Source organism: Psammomys obesus, unplaced genomic scaffold (assembly GCF_907164565.1).
Source record: "Psammomys obesus unplaced genomic scaffold, mPsaObe1.curated_primary_1811, whole genome shotgun sequence".
Lineage (NCBI taxonomy): Eukaryota > Metazoa > Chordata > Mammalia > Rodentia > Muridae > Psammomys > Psammomys obesus.
Window position 1 is genome coordinate 641,930 of NW_026592439.1, and position 16,167 is coordinate 658,096.

The following is a 16,167-nucleotide window of genomic DNA, read 5'->3' on the forward strand; positions in this document are numbered from 1 at the left end:
AAACAAACAAAAAATCTTACACACAACCTCTAAATTTAAGGCAGCAGTGAGCTAGCTTGGTTCAGCCATACAATGCCTTTCAGGAAATGTCTGTTGGTCAGTGGTCCACTCTTGCCCACCCCATCAGTCTGTGACTAGCTCCAAGTCTTACTTGCAGAGGTTGTTCAGTGAAATTATTAAACAAATCCCAAGTAAAGCTCCTATCATCTCATTGAAAGGTAGTTACAAACAAATCCTGAACCCTGAATTCCCTAATTTGTAGGTGGTCCATCTTTCCTCAGGACACAAGAAGAGTTACCAGGCAGATCTACTCAGAGAACATGTGACACCCATTTCCTGGAAACCGCTTAGAAAAAGGAGCGTGGGGAATCACGTTTCTTCCCCAAGCCAGATTTGACTGAAGTGACTACACAGTCCTTTCCCGGCTCCCATGGGTCTAGACACCTGACTTAGGCAGATTCTTAAGAACGAGTGCCGAAGTGATTTAAGTCTGATCAGACATGAGCAATCCTTGAGACTCAAGTAGAGAAAAAAAAAATACAGAAAGAAAAAAAAAAAAAACAAAAAAAAAAAAAAAAAAAAAAAAACAGCACCCAGTTGAGACAGGAAGCTGGTTCAGGAACTTAGAAGTTTAGTTGACAGCAAAGGCCGCACTGTGATCAGAGCTTCTGCCGGGGCATCTGCAAGCAGCTGCTGAGCTCCTTGTGGCTAATGGATCCCAACAGGTTCTTTTCATGGAGCATGCTTCTGTTTCTGTCCCTGGCTTGTGAGTTGAGCTACGGATCAGGTGAGTGCTCATTTGTGTAAGGGTTTGAGTTCTGTGTTTAGATTTGGAATCAGCAAAGTCTTGGGGATAGAGAAGACAAGGGCTGGGGTGTGTGGTTGAATTACCTCTTCCTTAAGGACAGTGCCTCTGTGTTTCTCCTGTGTCTTTCAAAAAGAAAGACCTCAAGGAGTTCCTTGAGCTTCAGGGTCCAGGTATTAGCCCCACCAACTGGAGTTTCAGTGGAAACCACAACCCGAAGGCACCTGCTACCTCCATAACCAGCCTCTTGGAATAAGGGACTCAGGCTGAAGTTCTGAGTAGCTGGTTTTATGTAGGTACCCTTCTGGCAAAGGTCCAGGCTATGGAACAGGGCCCTGGGAGACTTGCCTTACATCCCTGCTGTAGAAAATGACTCTCACACAAACACCAGCAGACAAAGAACATGGTCCAGTGAAAAGTGAGGGTGGTAGAGCGAAACAGGTAGAAGTGAAAAACCTCAGACCTTTGGCTGACAACAGACAGTGGCTGCGATGTGGTCATGCTTTCTTCTAAGAGATGATTCCAAAGCAGCAAAGGGAGGGGAGGTTGGGATTTTTGGAGCCTGGGGTTGGTTATAGAATGTGGGAAATGCAAATCAGGAAATTTCAAGGTCAACAAAGCTCCCACGGTGGGCTTTATTGGTAGCAAAGTGTTGAAGGAGCGAGCAGGGACTTCTTTCCTATTCCGTGGTTCTTTTCTTTTCCAATAGGCAAGCTATTGTTTTCTGCTTAGTGGGTCAGAGCTATAAGGAAAGGTATTTGAGAGCAACAGTGCTGAGCCATAGATCCGGGGATGATCATGTGGGTGGAATGGTCAACTCTATTTTAGGATTTAATTAGACTGTGGGAGACAGCCTGGCAGGGAGATGGCTTTAAGAAGGGGATGGGGGAAATCCTGAGGGCTAAAGCATTTTAGTCTTGGGGTTTTTATGACTGCAAATCCATCATGGACTTTTCTTTAAAAAAAAAAAAAAAAGCCCTGAAATGTGCCAGGGATGAGAAGCTGCTTGTCTAGCCCCACTTTGAGAGCTTTAGATGGTCAAACAGAGCGTCTTCAAAGGTAGAGCTGAGCCCTTCTCATTGTATCCTGTTTGAACCCCACCATTTCTGGCTTAGTTGGTGACTATAATAACCATGGGATGAATTTCTGTTCTTCTCTTTGGCCAGCCTTGTCTGGGGCAGCTCGGGTAGAGCTAACAGATGTTCTGCTTAAGGGTGGGAGGTCACTGGTTGGTGAGTGACAGCTCAGCCCCAGAGCACACACGTGCCTCCCCAATTGGTAGCTCTTCTTTTCTCGCATCCCATCTTCTAAAATAGGTTCAATTTTTGTCAGTGTGTCTATTTTTAAACGCGTACTCTTTTGTGAAACCCCAATAAAACCCAAATAGAAGTGCCTTGCAAATGAGACTTATCAGTCATGTCACAGCAGTGCAGCAAAGATGCTCTGAAAATCAGCCCCTTCCCATTTCAGCTCCGTTTTCAGTTCCCAGTCAGAGCTCTAAAACACAAAAGTCCACGTGTTCCTTCCCAAGTAGAACAAATTCTCCTAAATGACAGTTGACCTACTTAGTTACATTGACCATCACACATAAGCATGCGTGATGCCTATGCTTAAGAAGTTATACAACTTCTAGATGGTAGCTTGACTTAAATCCAAGAGCCCTAGTGAAGAGTTGCTACCTTTGGGTAAATAACTGCAAGGTAAACTTTCATGTCTTTTTCTTTTATATATATATTTACAAAGAATACAGCCCAGGCTGGGGTTTCTGCAAAGCCAGCCTCAGGTTTCTTCAGTTTATTGTGTGCGTTAATTTGCATAACAATATCATTTTTGTTGGCCTCTGGTACTGCTCACCCCCCCTCGTCATTCCTGCCAGAACATTATGGTCTTCACCTACATAGACCATTAACTCCAATTCACAGATATTTTCATAACGTGTGCCTAACGGTGCCATGAATTCTTGAGTTAGATATAAAATGCCAAGTTGACGTCTGAAGAATCCTCAGGGAAGACCAAATATGTTGTCACATCTTGTCCAGAAATCAGCTGGTTCAGATTCTTCACTTTATTGAGAATCTTCTAAACTAGACTTTATTTTTAGAGCAATTGTGGGGTCATAGCCACGTGGAGTAGAGATTTCTCACGTTCTCTTACTCCTGTAAGAGAAGCCTCAGTGTCAGTATTGACCACTACAGGGATATCAGTGTTCTGACTGATGACTCTCCCCAAATGAGGTGCTTTATTCCTCCATGTAGGTCCTTCACATCTCCTTCATCCATGTTGAGTATGAGATGAGGGACAAATGCCTGGGCTCTAGGTTTGGTCCACACTGATGCAGCTATTGGCTTATTCTACACCAACATATTGATCTAGATACTTCTTCAAAAAAAAAAAAAAAAAAAAAAAAAGAATCCCGTGATACAAAAACCTCACCTTTCTCTATCTACTGCATTGGAATCGAGTTCAAAGCGTCAGAGATTTGGATATGTATAGACTGACTTTCAAAGATTCCAGTCAGCACTGATGTACTCGGTGTCTTTGATATGGCTAGGCAAGGTGAAAGAGTAGGGAACGAAATGAGCAAAATCATAGGCCCTGACAAGCATCTGATATAATGTCTGGTATGTGAGAGCCCACCTGAAAATTATTATTGCATAAATAATGGTAGATAATACTATATATTTGCCTTATATGAGACATTATGCAAAGTGTTTTATCATTTAATTTCCACACCAACGCTATGAAATTGTCGTCACCATCTTTAGTAGCATTATAACTCTGTAACTGAGAAAAGATAAGCGGAGTAGGATAACAGTTTCTCTGCACTCACATGCCTGGACTCTTGACATTACAGTGAGTGAAACTGGACAAGCTTCTGTCTGAGGAGTGGGAATAATGATACTCTGTGTTTCTAGGTCCCATGAGAAAAACTAGAATAGAATATCTACAATTGAAGTAGATATGTTGAATTAAATTGAAACTAAGTAAAGTCTAGAATGTTCAAAAGGTGATAGGCATTGATAAATTAAAGGGGAATCTAGAAGGCACATATGAAGTATTTGATGTGGAATTTATAAAGCAGATAGAAACTTTTTTCATTACACAGGTTTTTGTTTAACCTTTTTGTTTATTAGAAGAGAGCTGCATATGTGTTTCTAAACAACAGAACAAAATAGATTAGAATGAAGACTCACCTTCTTTCTGTAATCCTTGTGTAGATAACACAGTAAGGATTGTCAGTTTTTTGTGTATCTTTCAAATACGTAGGTTGAATTTTACTAGAGTTGGAAAAGAGATGGAGCTACACATACAGAGTGTAAGTGATATAAAGTGCTTGGGAGGAAGGGAAAGGGATCTATTGCAACCAAAAGCCTAGGGTTTGTGGCTGAGGAACTTCTCCGTCCTCACCTGGAAAATGAGGAGAAACACTGCTACAGAGATAAAATGGAAATCATTTTAATTTTGGAGAAAGGAAGAACTTAGACTCATGCTGTCATCTGTTCATTCACTCAATTAATTTCATTTTATTCATTCACTTTGATAACAAGGATTTCCTGAACTACCACTGTGTCCCAGGTACATGTTAGAACAGTCATTCTCAACCTGTGGGTCACGATCCCTCTGGGCGTCGCATAGCAAATATCCTGCATATCAGATATCTACATTATGATTCAGAATGATAGCAAAGTTACAGCTATGAAGTAGCAATGAAATAATTTTATGGTCACCACAACATGAGGAACTGTATTAAAGGGTTGTGGCATTAGGAAGGTTGAGAATGACTGTGTTAGAATATCACAGTAAATAAAGATACAACAAGTGCGAAACCAGTTAAGACTGTGATGAGAGGCGTGAAGGAGCGATGCAAAGTGCTGTGGATGCATGCAGCAGGAAACCTAACCTAACCCTGAACCTAGGGATGTCTTCCCTCATCAAAAGACTTGAAGGGTGGAGGGAACTGGCCAGACAAAGGGCGGGGGGAGGGTCCAGGCTTTCATGCTATGAAATGATAAGTGCAAATAGTCCAAACAATGAAGATCCAGCGTTCTCAGCCCCGGGAAATAGGGATCTCAATAGGATATCTAGGTTTAAAAACAAGCCTTAGACCAGTTTTTTTTTTTCTTGCCACGTCTGCGTTTACCACTAGAACTGTGACCAAGAAAGAAAAAAGGAAAGAAGAGAAAAGAATAAATAATGAAGCAAGATGCTAAAAGCATATGTAAAATATCAGCATGAAGCCAAAAATAATGTTCTGAGGTAGAATCCCACCTTGTGAAAGGGTTAGCTAAATCCTGAAAACTTCAGGCCACTGTTCACCTGCCTGTGTGAATCACTCCACCATCAAAGTAGAATTACCCGTGAAGGAAAGTGAGTTGGTGTGAAGAGCACAAATGTTTCCTCCCAGTCTCTTCTAGTAAACAGGGCTGGCTGACTGAATCACAGGCTCACTGGAAAACCCTCAACAGGCAGTAGGATGTTTCAGGAACGAGACTCCACTTGAAGGGTTTTACAGCCTCACTTATGTTTCCACTTGTGCTTGGGTGGAGATGACCTCAAGCGCCTCTCTGGACTCGGTAGTCATGGGAACAGTTATATCATCATTCTCCATGTGTGTTTGGGTGTTAAGGTCTCTTTCTGGTGAAGTTTTGATTCCACTCCTTGTGTGTGCCAACCATGAAGTCTCATCTGCCTCATTTCTTTTCTTTCACCCTTTCTCTTTTTACCTTCTATCACTTTTTATTTATTTATTTATTTATTTATTTATTTATTTATTTATTTATTTATTTATTTAGCCTACTTCTTACTATAGCTGTACCCAACTTTTCTCTTTTTTCTACCAAATCTGTACTCTGAAAGTTCAGAAAGCACAGGAGGGTCATGTGATAGGAAAGGCTGTATGGGAGACATTTGGGAGAGTAAAGAGTTAACAGGCCTAGAATGGGTAAATTTCCCCATGCCCCACTTCTCCGAATCAAAATTAGTTTAAAATGTCAGCAGTAGGATAGCAATTCTGTTTTTAAAATCTTAGATCTCTTTCGGAAATGACATTTTAGAAGTGTTCTTCAAAATGTACATGCGTTCACAGGTCCATGTATGTCTCTCCGTCTTCCCTCTTTCCTTTACACATGGAAACTTGGGTTCAGGTCCCAAAAGACGAAAACATATCGTGGGTACATTTTTACAATTAGGGTGTGAAACCATCAGAGAAGGCGTGCCATCTGGAAATGACAGGCATTCCTGAGTGTGCTTCCCAATGTAAAACATGCTTCCCATGTGAAAACAGCACCAAACAACTGCAGTGAAATTAAGTCTCCGCCTTACCCGGGAAAAAGGGTGAGCATTCTGTTTTAAGGGGAAATATTAGCAGTGCCCCAAAGACCAAGTTCCTTATCACCTACCCCACTTTCCTGTAACAACATGCCCCAACCACACTCATCCTGACTTTAGCCAACATAGACTGTGTTTTTTTTTCTCCAAGTCACTAGTATTTAATGAATTTGGGCTGGGTCATTTAGTAGACAGTGTGGGGATTTCAGGGCACATTGATGTCAAGAATATTTTGCCCATTTTACTTAATTTTCCAGTAGCTTGTCTTTACCACAATTGAGAAGGGGTCTTCTCTAGATAGATCTGTTGCAGAAGCAGGTGGTTTTATTTTACTCTTTTGAATCTCTTATCAGTTAGAACAATCTGTGCTCATTAAGTCATGTGCCCCTACCATGAACATTAACTTATGGTTAAATTCAGTTATACACATGTTAGACTAAGGTAAATAAAAGTTTTTGCTAAGGTGATATGGCTTTCAGCACTTCTCAATTGAACAGATATTTGTGTCAGAGCCTGCCTGTGTGAGACACTGAATCAAGTCATCAGACAAAAACAGTGGCTTGAAGCTCTTGCTCTGGAGAAGGACTGTATCCAAGTGGGACAGACAGCAACAAAATGAGTAAATATGAACTATAACATTTGCTGTCTTGTGACAGCAAGAGCAATGGTCAGGGGGAGCTATCATGGATACTCAATCAAAGGAGGCCTGTCAGAAGAGAGAATTCTCTGAGCAGGCACCTAAAATAAAGAGAGGGACTGAGCTGCTCAGGTCCAGATGGGAAGAGCTCTCCAGAGAGAAACAGCCAAGGCAAAGGCCCAGAGGCAGGAATGTTCGCCATGAGGTTAAGGAGCAGGAAGCTACGAAGCTATGTTGCTGTGAAAGCCAGAGAGTGGGGCAGGGCATGGATCTGGAACAGTGCTAGGTTTGCACTAGGTTTGCAGACTCAAGGACCATGAACTTTGTGAGTGCTAGAAAGCCCTGGAAGATTAAAAGCAAAAATAAGTCAGGCCTGGCTTTAAAGGGTCACTTTGTCCTTGCTACAAATGCTGGGAGATTATTGGAAAACAGTGGTATCAGCTCGTGCTGTGGTGACAGCGGTAAGAAGGAACGGCATGGAAAGTGCTTCTATGCCAGACCTACTTAGAAATTAGAGCCAATAGGATTTTCTGTCAAGACTAAATGTGAAGTGTGAGAAAGCGCAGACCCAAGGATCCTCCAATGTTTTTGGCCCAAGAAACTGGACAAATGGTCACATTTGCATAGAGTTTTTTGCTAAAATTGGAGACCATTTAAACTTCCAAATGCCCATCTGTGTAGGCAATGGAGTCTACAGTGAAAGGGTTAGCCATAATATATAACTGTAAATGCTGCAGAGATATGTCAAACTGTGCAGCCAAATGAGAAACTGGATAGGTGTAGATAGCCAAGAGAAGGAAGCCTGTGCCGGGGTGTAGTCCCATATTTAGAGATCTGAAAGAACAGATGTTTCCTCCAAGGAAACTAAGAATGATAAAAGAACAAAATAATAGCAAGTCAGGAAAGCGTAGTGTCTTGGGGACCAAATGCAGTGTTTAAAGGATGGGTGATGAACTGCGTCATGTGTTCCTGAGAAACATGCTAGACAGTGACTTGGCTTTGTGTAACGAACAAGTGTGATCCAGTGAGAATTTGGGAAGAAAACTTGTTTGGAGAGGGATAGATAGGGTCAGGAAGACCTGCAAGAACCTTCCAAAAAGAAAATGAAAATGGCCAAGTGGCTGAGGATAGAGATTTTTTCTTTTAAAGATGAAGACAATTAACTGTTTGTATGTGTGTTCTGGTGAAAGGGTTCTAGAAGGCAACTGAGAACACAGGGGGTGGGTTACAGAGGCAAAACTGGAGAGCATGTGAGTGCTCTTCAAGGAGAGACGCCAGCCTTGGCTGGAACACAGGCTGTCCTCCAGGTAGAGGGGTTGATTGGGATTTCCATCAATCGAAATCTGCTTTTTGTTTCTTCCATATATATATATATTTTTTTTTTCAGTGAAACAAAAAGGGAGATCACCCCTGAGAGAGGGTGCAGAAAAGGCAGGCTGTGGGTTTGAGCGAAGTGGAGGTATTAAATAGTTAACACAAAATCCCTTATAAGTGGTTTGAAAGGTTTTTGGGTTTTCGTGGCTTTTTTTTTTTTTTTTCAGCTTATTCTTGTGAGTTCAGCATTTTTTTTTTTTAAAAAGGAAAACAAAATAATCTGTTATCCTTACCGTTATTAATTATCTCAGGGATGTTTTGGGTTTTTTGTTGTTGTTGTTGTTTTTGTTTGTTTGTTTTGTTTTTGTTTTTTTGGACAAGTAGGATTGTAGTTTGGTCATAAAGTGCCCCTCCTCCTTAATCCTCACAGCCTTCAGACCCTTCTCTGCTTCTTATCACCCGACCATGGTCCCTGGGCGTCTTCTCACTGTTGTCCACTCTTCATCTTGCATATGGAGCGGTGGCGAGAACCTTGGCAGAGAAATTACAGGCTGAGATTCTAGTCCTCTGGTTTTAAGGAAGTCATTTCCGTTAGTGACTTCTGCCTTCCGTGCCTCCACTGTTAAGTCTGAGTTGAGAGAATCCTGGTGTTAAGTAATTCTAGGATTTCCATGGGAGGGTTTGAAACACTTGAGTTATGACTGGGATTCTGGCAGTAGTCCTTGTAGACCACCACCTGGTGATTTGAGATAGTTCAAGGGGAGAGGAGAGTCTCCGCTTGTCATCCTCTGTCCTCACCACAGCGTATTTCCCGAGGTCTTCCATCATAAGGAATTCTCTTTCCCTCCTTCCCACAGGTGGAGGAGGCATGATGGACTGCCCGGTGATTCTCGGGCAGCTGGGAAGTGACACATGGCTGTCCCTCACAAATGAGCATCAGATAAATAAGAGCAGTAACAAAAGCGTCCGAATCCTCGTCACAATGGCAACGGCTCCAGGAAGCAAAACCAACAAGAAAATAGTGTCTTTTGATCTCTCTAAAGGAGGCCCTCCAGATCACCTGGAGAATGGCTACCAGTTTCTGTCAGAAAACCTGAGCCTCGGGATCCTGGGAAACAGGAGGGAGAGTGAAGGATGGTACTTTGTGAGCGTGGAGGAGAATGTGTCAGTTCAGCAGTTCTGCATGCAGCTGAAGCTTTATGGTAAAAATGGGAGTTTTTGCACTTTACACAGAGGGACCTCGATGGTTCTCAGGCCAAGAGTTCAGGTCCTCCTCAGCAGCAGAGCGTCTGAAAGTGGAAGCAATGTGAAAGAGCTGGTCCAAGGAATATTTAAGCTAAAGGGAAACACTTTGACAGGCTGACTTTTTGTTTGTTTGTTTGTTTGTTTTTCTTCGAAACTGCACATTGGTGGAGGCAGATTTGATTCCTATTTTGAAAGGGAGGGACCCCACTATGTGGGGCCCAAGGGGCTAATTTACAAGCCTAATATGCTTAGTTTGCATATCAATTAAAAAAAAACAAAAACCTATTTTTTTTTTTCTGTCAAGCTCAGCTTTTACAAAGTTTGAATATAACTGAACAAACCTGATTTCTCTTACTTTGCCGGGGACCCCAGCTCCAAGGGCAAGTAGTTCTGAACATGCTTACACACACTACTGTAGAGTGTTTGCCACAGTAGAGGCCCTGGGTAAAGAGAACTGACATTCCACCCACAGGCAGTTCACCAAGCCCGGAGCCCTGGGGGAGGCGTCCACCTACACTGTGAAAGAAACACCTTTTTTTTTTTTTTTCTCATTTGAAACGGAATCTGGTTATGTAGTTATTTCGTTGTACTGTACCGTAGAATCTACGCCTACCTGAATCCAGCACTTTTCTGAGCCCCTTTTGCCTCTGTTCCTGTCCTCGTAGGCACCCAGAATGCTGATGCTTTAGGTCCGGAGGCTCATCTGCTTTACAAGGCACGGTTGTGTGGGGTTTCCTTGCTCTTCCAAAGGGATCTCTTACACCACCAAGGATGGGACAGGAAGCCCACAGCCACCATTTCTTTGAAACCCTCAGCTATCTAGGAGAGAAACAGAAACATCTTGGCTCTCTCCTGTTCCAGCATTTTCCTCCTACAAACAGAGAATGCAGAATTCCCATAGCCCTCTGCTGAGTGTGTGCGGAGGCCACTTTTTAAAAAAAATAACGTAAATATCATATAATCTGTCCTTTTGTTCTTATAAATTTACTGATGTCATCACACCTTATATAATCAGTGAGGGGAAAATGACATTTGGCTAGACTTTGTTTTGACAAATAAGTCAGTCAATAGTTCCGGAAGTCTTGTTTCAGTGATGGTTTCCTTGCTCCTCCTCCTGACAGAGCAGGTCTCCACTCCAGAGATTAAAGTGCTAAACAAAACCCAGGAGAAAGAGAACGGGAGCTGCAGCTTGATGTTAGCCTGCACCGTGAAGAAAGGGGATCATGTGGCTTACAGCTGGAGGGATGAGGCCGGCACCCAGCTGCTGAGCCCGGCCAACCATTCCCACCTCCTGTACGTCACTCTTAGCAACCAGCATCGTGACGGCATCTACAACTGCACCGCAAGCAACCCCGTCAGCAGCCGCTCTCGGGCCTTCAACCTGTGGCAGGAATGCAAGCAAGAATCCTCAGGTGAGAATCCTCAGCTGCCGCTCTGGTGGCAGCTAGGGTACTTCATCAATGGCAAATCCGATACCAACTAGTCCAACAGCTCTGCTTCAACAGCCCGAGGTACTTTACATTTTCTTTATATTGTCAAAGTCGCCAGGCACATTCAACAAAGGGTGCCTTCAAATTGGCCCCAGGAGACATTATGTTATATTTGATTCACAGCTGAGGAATAAACCAGGGCAGTGGGGGAGAAAACAGAATCTGAGCCAGAACTCAGATCTCCAAGGGCAAGGGCAAGCCTTTCTCTGTGTCTTGTGCCATGGATCCAATGTACAAGGATATCCGGGAAAGGGAATGCAGAATGAAGGTCCTAAGTCCTAAATCCTTGCTCCACTATGGTGAGACAGTTCTATGCCATCAATAAATACTTCCTTGGTGATGCTCTTCGCCGTCAGTAAGTACTATGCTGCAAGAGAAGGGAGAAGATATGACGTGTGATCTCTGCACCTCAACAGAGCATTGTGGATATGAGAAATGAGACATATGAGGACGGGGCTGTGCTATGAATGGATTGTGACTCTTATGGCCAGTTAGGGAGTGTGAGACCAGAGAAAGATGAGATAATAGCACTCCTTTATTGGCAAGGCACTTTTAACTGTATTGTCTCTTTGGTTCAAAATAAATTTGCCACACAGGTGCTACCACCAGCTTCATTTTACGTGCGAGGAACCTGAAGTTCGTAGAATTTAAGTATCTCCCTCAACTTTCTTTAACTTCAAATAGTGAAATTAATGCCTAGACCTAAATCTTTTGAGTAGGTTTTCTCTTTTCTTAGGTAGAAAGTATCATTGTTCTGTTGGAAGAGAATGCTGGTTAAGTAAGCCCATCTAACCACTAAGAAACAGAATAGACCACTGTGCTTTCACGCCAACCTGTGTGTCTCTATCACAGGAAGGTTCGGGAAGAGCCCTAAAAGGCATTTCCTACAACTGACATGGTCCTTTGTCAGGAAGGGAGCAAGAGTCATTTCAAGGAGACTCCCAGCCACGTAGACTTCGTGTCCGTGTGACACACCAGATGGGCGGGCACAGAGGAAAGGGGACTGTAGATACGTTACACCCTCCGCATGGCACTTCCTGTCACAGAGACCTACCACCCCCCCCCCGAAGATTCTCAGAGAGGAAACACCCCTGCTGTACCCCAGCCTATTCCTTTGAGTTCTTTCATGCGGCCAGTGCAGCCTGTCACGGAAACAGTCAATCATCTCTCTACTTTCTAAATGTGGCCCACACACCATGGCAGCCTCTTCTTCTGGCCGAGGTCTCCCTGCCCACAGTCTTTCAGAGCATCCTGGAAAAACCAAGAAAACAGTGTGTATCACGGGAAGCTCCCAGAATACGGTTGGAGGGGGGAGGGCTCTTCCTAGTTACAGGAGTAAAGAGCTCAGCTTTCTCTGAGACTTTTATTCTGTCTATTACTGACCGCTGACAGGCATTGATTGTTCATCATATACCAGCCACATGGCGTGTCATTAACCCTCACAGCCAGCAGATAATGCACACGGTGTTAGGATCGTCACGCTATGAATATGAATGAAGTGAAGAGAACAAGAAAACCTGAAAGGTTTGAGTAAGATCATACAGAGCCAGTGAGAGAACCGAGCTGTCTGGTATTGAATCCTCATAGGTAGTCATGGAAGAATGACTGCATTTAAAATACGTTAAAAAAAATAACGGAAGAAACTAGTTGTTTTCCTTGGAGACGAGGGAGAAATAGCCATTGTGCTTTCTTCCATCGTAAAAGCCAGCTTAGGGGCAGGGCAGCAAACTTTTAGCCTAACCTCTCTAAACATGGGGAGCAGGGAGGGGTACTTCTTTCGCCTCTCAAGATAGTTTGACAAGAATCTAACTGATGCATAATAAAACCTTGATAAGTCTTAAAACTTACACTAAGGGCATTTGGATCAGGGCATTCTAAATGAGCACTGAAGATGGTTTTACTCATTTAAGCCATCCTGAGGGTGAAGCATATATTAGTGTAACTAAGTATGAAGCAGGCTTCTGGAAGGTATGGAGGGCCACGAAACACGGGGCTCTGAGTAGAATCCTATCAAGATCTCATCTAGTAAAGCTACTGGACATGAGGCAGGCGCTTGCCCCTCTCCAGCCTCTGTTTCACCATCTAGAAGATGAAAACGATAAATTATTGATGTTTCTTCTAAAGGTGACATTTATGATTCAGTTCATGAATAGGTCAACAAGAACTGTTAATAAGGGCTTCTAGGGAGTGTTAGTTTGCTGGGGAGGCAGTATTAATGTCATGAACTGGATGCTTTGCGCTATAGAAAATTATTGTCTTAATGTTTTAGAGGCTGGAAGTTCAAGATCAAGGTCTGCTTTCTCTTAAGACCTCTCCTTGAGTTGCAGATGGCTTTTCTCCTCTGTCTTTGCATGCCTGGTGTGCCTCTCCCTTCCCTCTTTTGATACAAACACCAATCAAGTTAGATAAGGGCCACACCAGCCATCTCGTTTGAACTTAATTACCTTCATAACAACTTGCTGGCAAATATCACTCTGGTGAGGCTTAGCACTTCAACATATGGGTTCGTAGGCGCAGCAGTTACGACACAGCACTACACTAAAATCCTAGTTTTAATTAGAATGTGTTTTTGTAAGTCTCCCATCTCTAATTGAAGTCACATCCTAAGGACTTCCAAATATGGATTTTAAGAGAACGCAGTTTAACTCATAGTTCAAGTAAAGGTTCTCCTACCTCCAAAGATGGAGGAAGTCCTTACCACACCCAAGTCAGACACACAGGCGTTTTGCAGTATGACCTTTCCTCTACACAGGGCTATGGAGGAAATTACCTAAATTACTGAAACCCTACTTTTTTTTTTTAAATATATATTTTATTTATTTATTATGTATACAATGTTCTATCTGCTTATACACTTGCACGCTAGAAGAAGACACTGGATCTTATTATAGATGGTTGTGAGCCACCATGTGGTTGCTGGGAATTGAACTCAGGACCTCTGGAAGAGCAGCCAGTGCTGTTAACCTCTGAGCCATCTCTCCAGCTGAAACCCTACTTTTATTAGTCTATCCCAGTATTTCTCAACCTTCCTGATACCGAGACCCTCTAATATAGTTCTTCATTTGTGGTGACCCCAAATCATAAAATTATTTTTGTTGATAATTCCTAATGTAATTTTGCTACTGTTATGAATCGTAATGTAAATATCTGTGTTTTCCAATGGTCTTAGACAACTCCCATGATGGGGTTGCTACCCACAGGTTGAGAACTACTAGTCTATCACTTTGTGTTTGCAGCTATAAGTTGCTAATTTTTAAAGCACCATGTTTACTTGGATAAAACATCCATTGCGGCTTCTACCATGTTCCAGCACCATACGAAGTACTGATCACACAAAGATGCAACCTTTGCTCTTAAGATAATTCTGTAAATAGACAATTATCCTCCATGGTCTATACTATACTTACATGGTCTATACTACATGGTCTATAAGAGGTTTTAAGACCAAAATATATGTAAGGTAATAAAGAGAGGGAATGAACGGCCCTGGTTCCCAGAGATTATCATAGATGAAGCTTTGAGGAATGAGTAGCTGTTACCCACACTTACTGACAAAACGCTTCCCAAGCAGAGGGAGAAGGACAGAAGGCCAGTGCCACATTCTACATCATCCTACAGGTGATAGGAACTGACACTTTAAGACAGAAAATGAGGGCCATTGTATTTGCATTTCAACAAGGAAATGCATTGGTGTAGAGAATAGACTGGCATCAGCAAGAGGCAGAAGGAAAAGAGGAACAGCAATCCATCCAAATGTGCTGAGGACTGGGTCAAAGTAGGGACGGCTAGTAAACCAAGATTTCTTATGTAGTGTGCACCAAGAGAAACCTCAGCCCCTAGGTGAAACTGTGTGCCAGGCTGAAGGTTGGTAAGACACTGCCTTCACTAAATCAGAAGAGTTATTTTGAAGACAACGTTTCGCTTTAATTAGCGGAAACCTCAAAGTCATTCCTGGTACTTTGAGACCAAATGTAGCATAATGTCGGCACATCCTTTTGATGTCAGTACTTAGCTAAAGTGAACTGCGCGTGAACACATATGTTCCTTGAAAAGAAGTTTTAATGACATTTGTCTAAGCTATCAGTCATGTAATCATCTGTGCTTCAATTGTCAGTTAGGAATTTCTTACATTTTCAGTGCCCGTCATAATGAAGTCTCTTATGGGAAGGCCTAAATTCTGGGTCCTACAATATCCTTTATCTAGGTCATGTGAAGCGCGTTAATGTGGTTTGCCAGTGGATCCTGTGTGGGACTTGCTACTGTTCTTAATCAGTATGTTTTGAACGTATTATGTCTGTGCGAGGATGATTGATTCAAAATCTTAAAAATTCAGCTAGAAGGGAATGCCCCTGGAAACCCACACTAAAAGGAAGAACTTTTTTCAAGAAATTAACAAAGTGCTGGCTCAGTGGAAGGAAAGGCTGACACTTGGGTTCCACAGTGTCCCCCACCCCAGTCTAGCAGAGCCTCATTTTCACAGTCAGAGAGATGTTCTATGCCCGTGGCCACACCCTCTCCAATATCGTCTCCATCTAGCAAACCTGACACCAGTGGTGAAGGGGAAGCGGTCAGATACTTGTCGTTAGCTACGGCCTCATTCTGTGACCATACACATTCCAAGGAAAGCTAGGAAGTACAGTTACCAGTTGGGCAGCTGTGTGTTCAGAGCAGACTTGTACTGCCATGAAACAATGAAAGAAATGACCCCAGGGACATGGCTGGTACCCTTTGCAACACTACCTAGGTGGAACAGGCTGGTGCGAGGGGTGTTTCCAGAAGGTATGGGTTCCATAAAATAGTGTTCTTAGATGCTCCCAGATTATAACTTAGTATCCTCTCCCCACCCCCAATTCTCACTGGAAACTACCACTAAGAAGGCATCACTTGACTGTCAACTTCTTCAAGGAGCTGCTCCAGGCCAGCAACCTTGCTGACAAAACCACATGAAAGGCAGGAAAGAGATCCGGTACTCTCAGACCGTTATATGAGCGTCTCAGAGGCTCCTGGGATGAACTACATTTGTTTCTTGGGTTCTGTTTTGTTTTCTTTTTATCTTCCTTAAGTAATATGATTTAAGGACTTAAAGAGAGAGAAGCTTTTGTGTCGCTGTGACAACCAATTTTCAGAGACAAAAAGGGAAAGAGGCTGGCTAGCATTTTTCTTGGAGGTGTGGCTCTGCGAAGGTTTTCTAGTTTAACTCACTGACAATAGTGGAGAAGAACTACAGGGCGGAGACTCAGTCAGCCCACTTACCTACCTCTAAGGGCTTTCTGCAGGTGAAAAGCATTATACCTCTGGCTCAAAAAAAAAAAAGGAAGGAAGGAAGGAAAGGAAGAAAGGAAAGAAAG

The 16,167-nt window shown here is 42.9% G+C and overlaps 1 protein-coding gene across 1 annotated transcript in view; it reads left to right on the forward strand.

Moving 5' to 3' along the window:
- The first annotated feature begins 711 nt into the window (after positions 1–711).
- The window catches only part of Slamf1 (signaling lymphocytic activation molecule family member 1), a 30,507-nt gene continuing 15,051 nt past the window's right edge, over positions 712–16,167 (forward strand). Inside the window, exons 1-3 of the mRNA XM_055613318.1 lie at positions 712–787; positions 8,942–9,286; positions 10,451–10,741. Of these exons, the coding sequence (XP_055469293.1) occupies positions 712–787; positions 8,942–9,286; positions 10,451–10,741 (712 nt within the window). The remainder of the gene's footprint in view (positions 788–8,941; positions 9,287–10,450; positions 10,742–16,167) is intronic.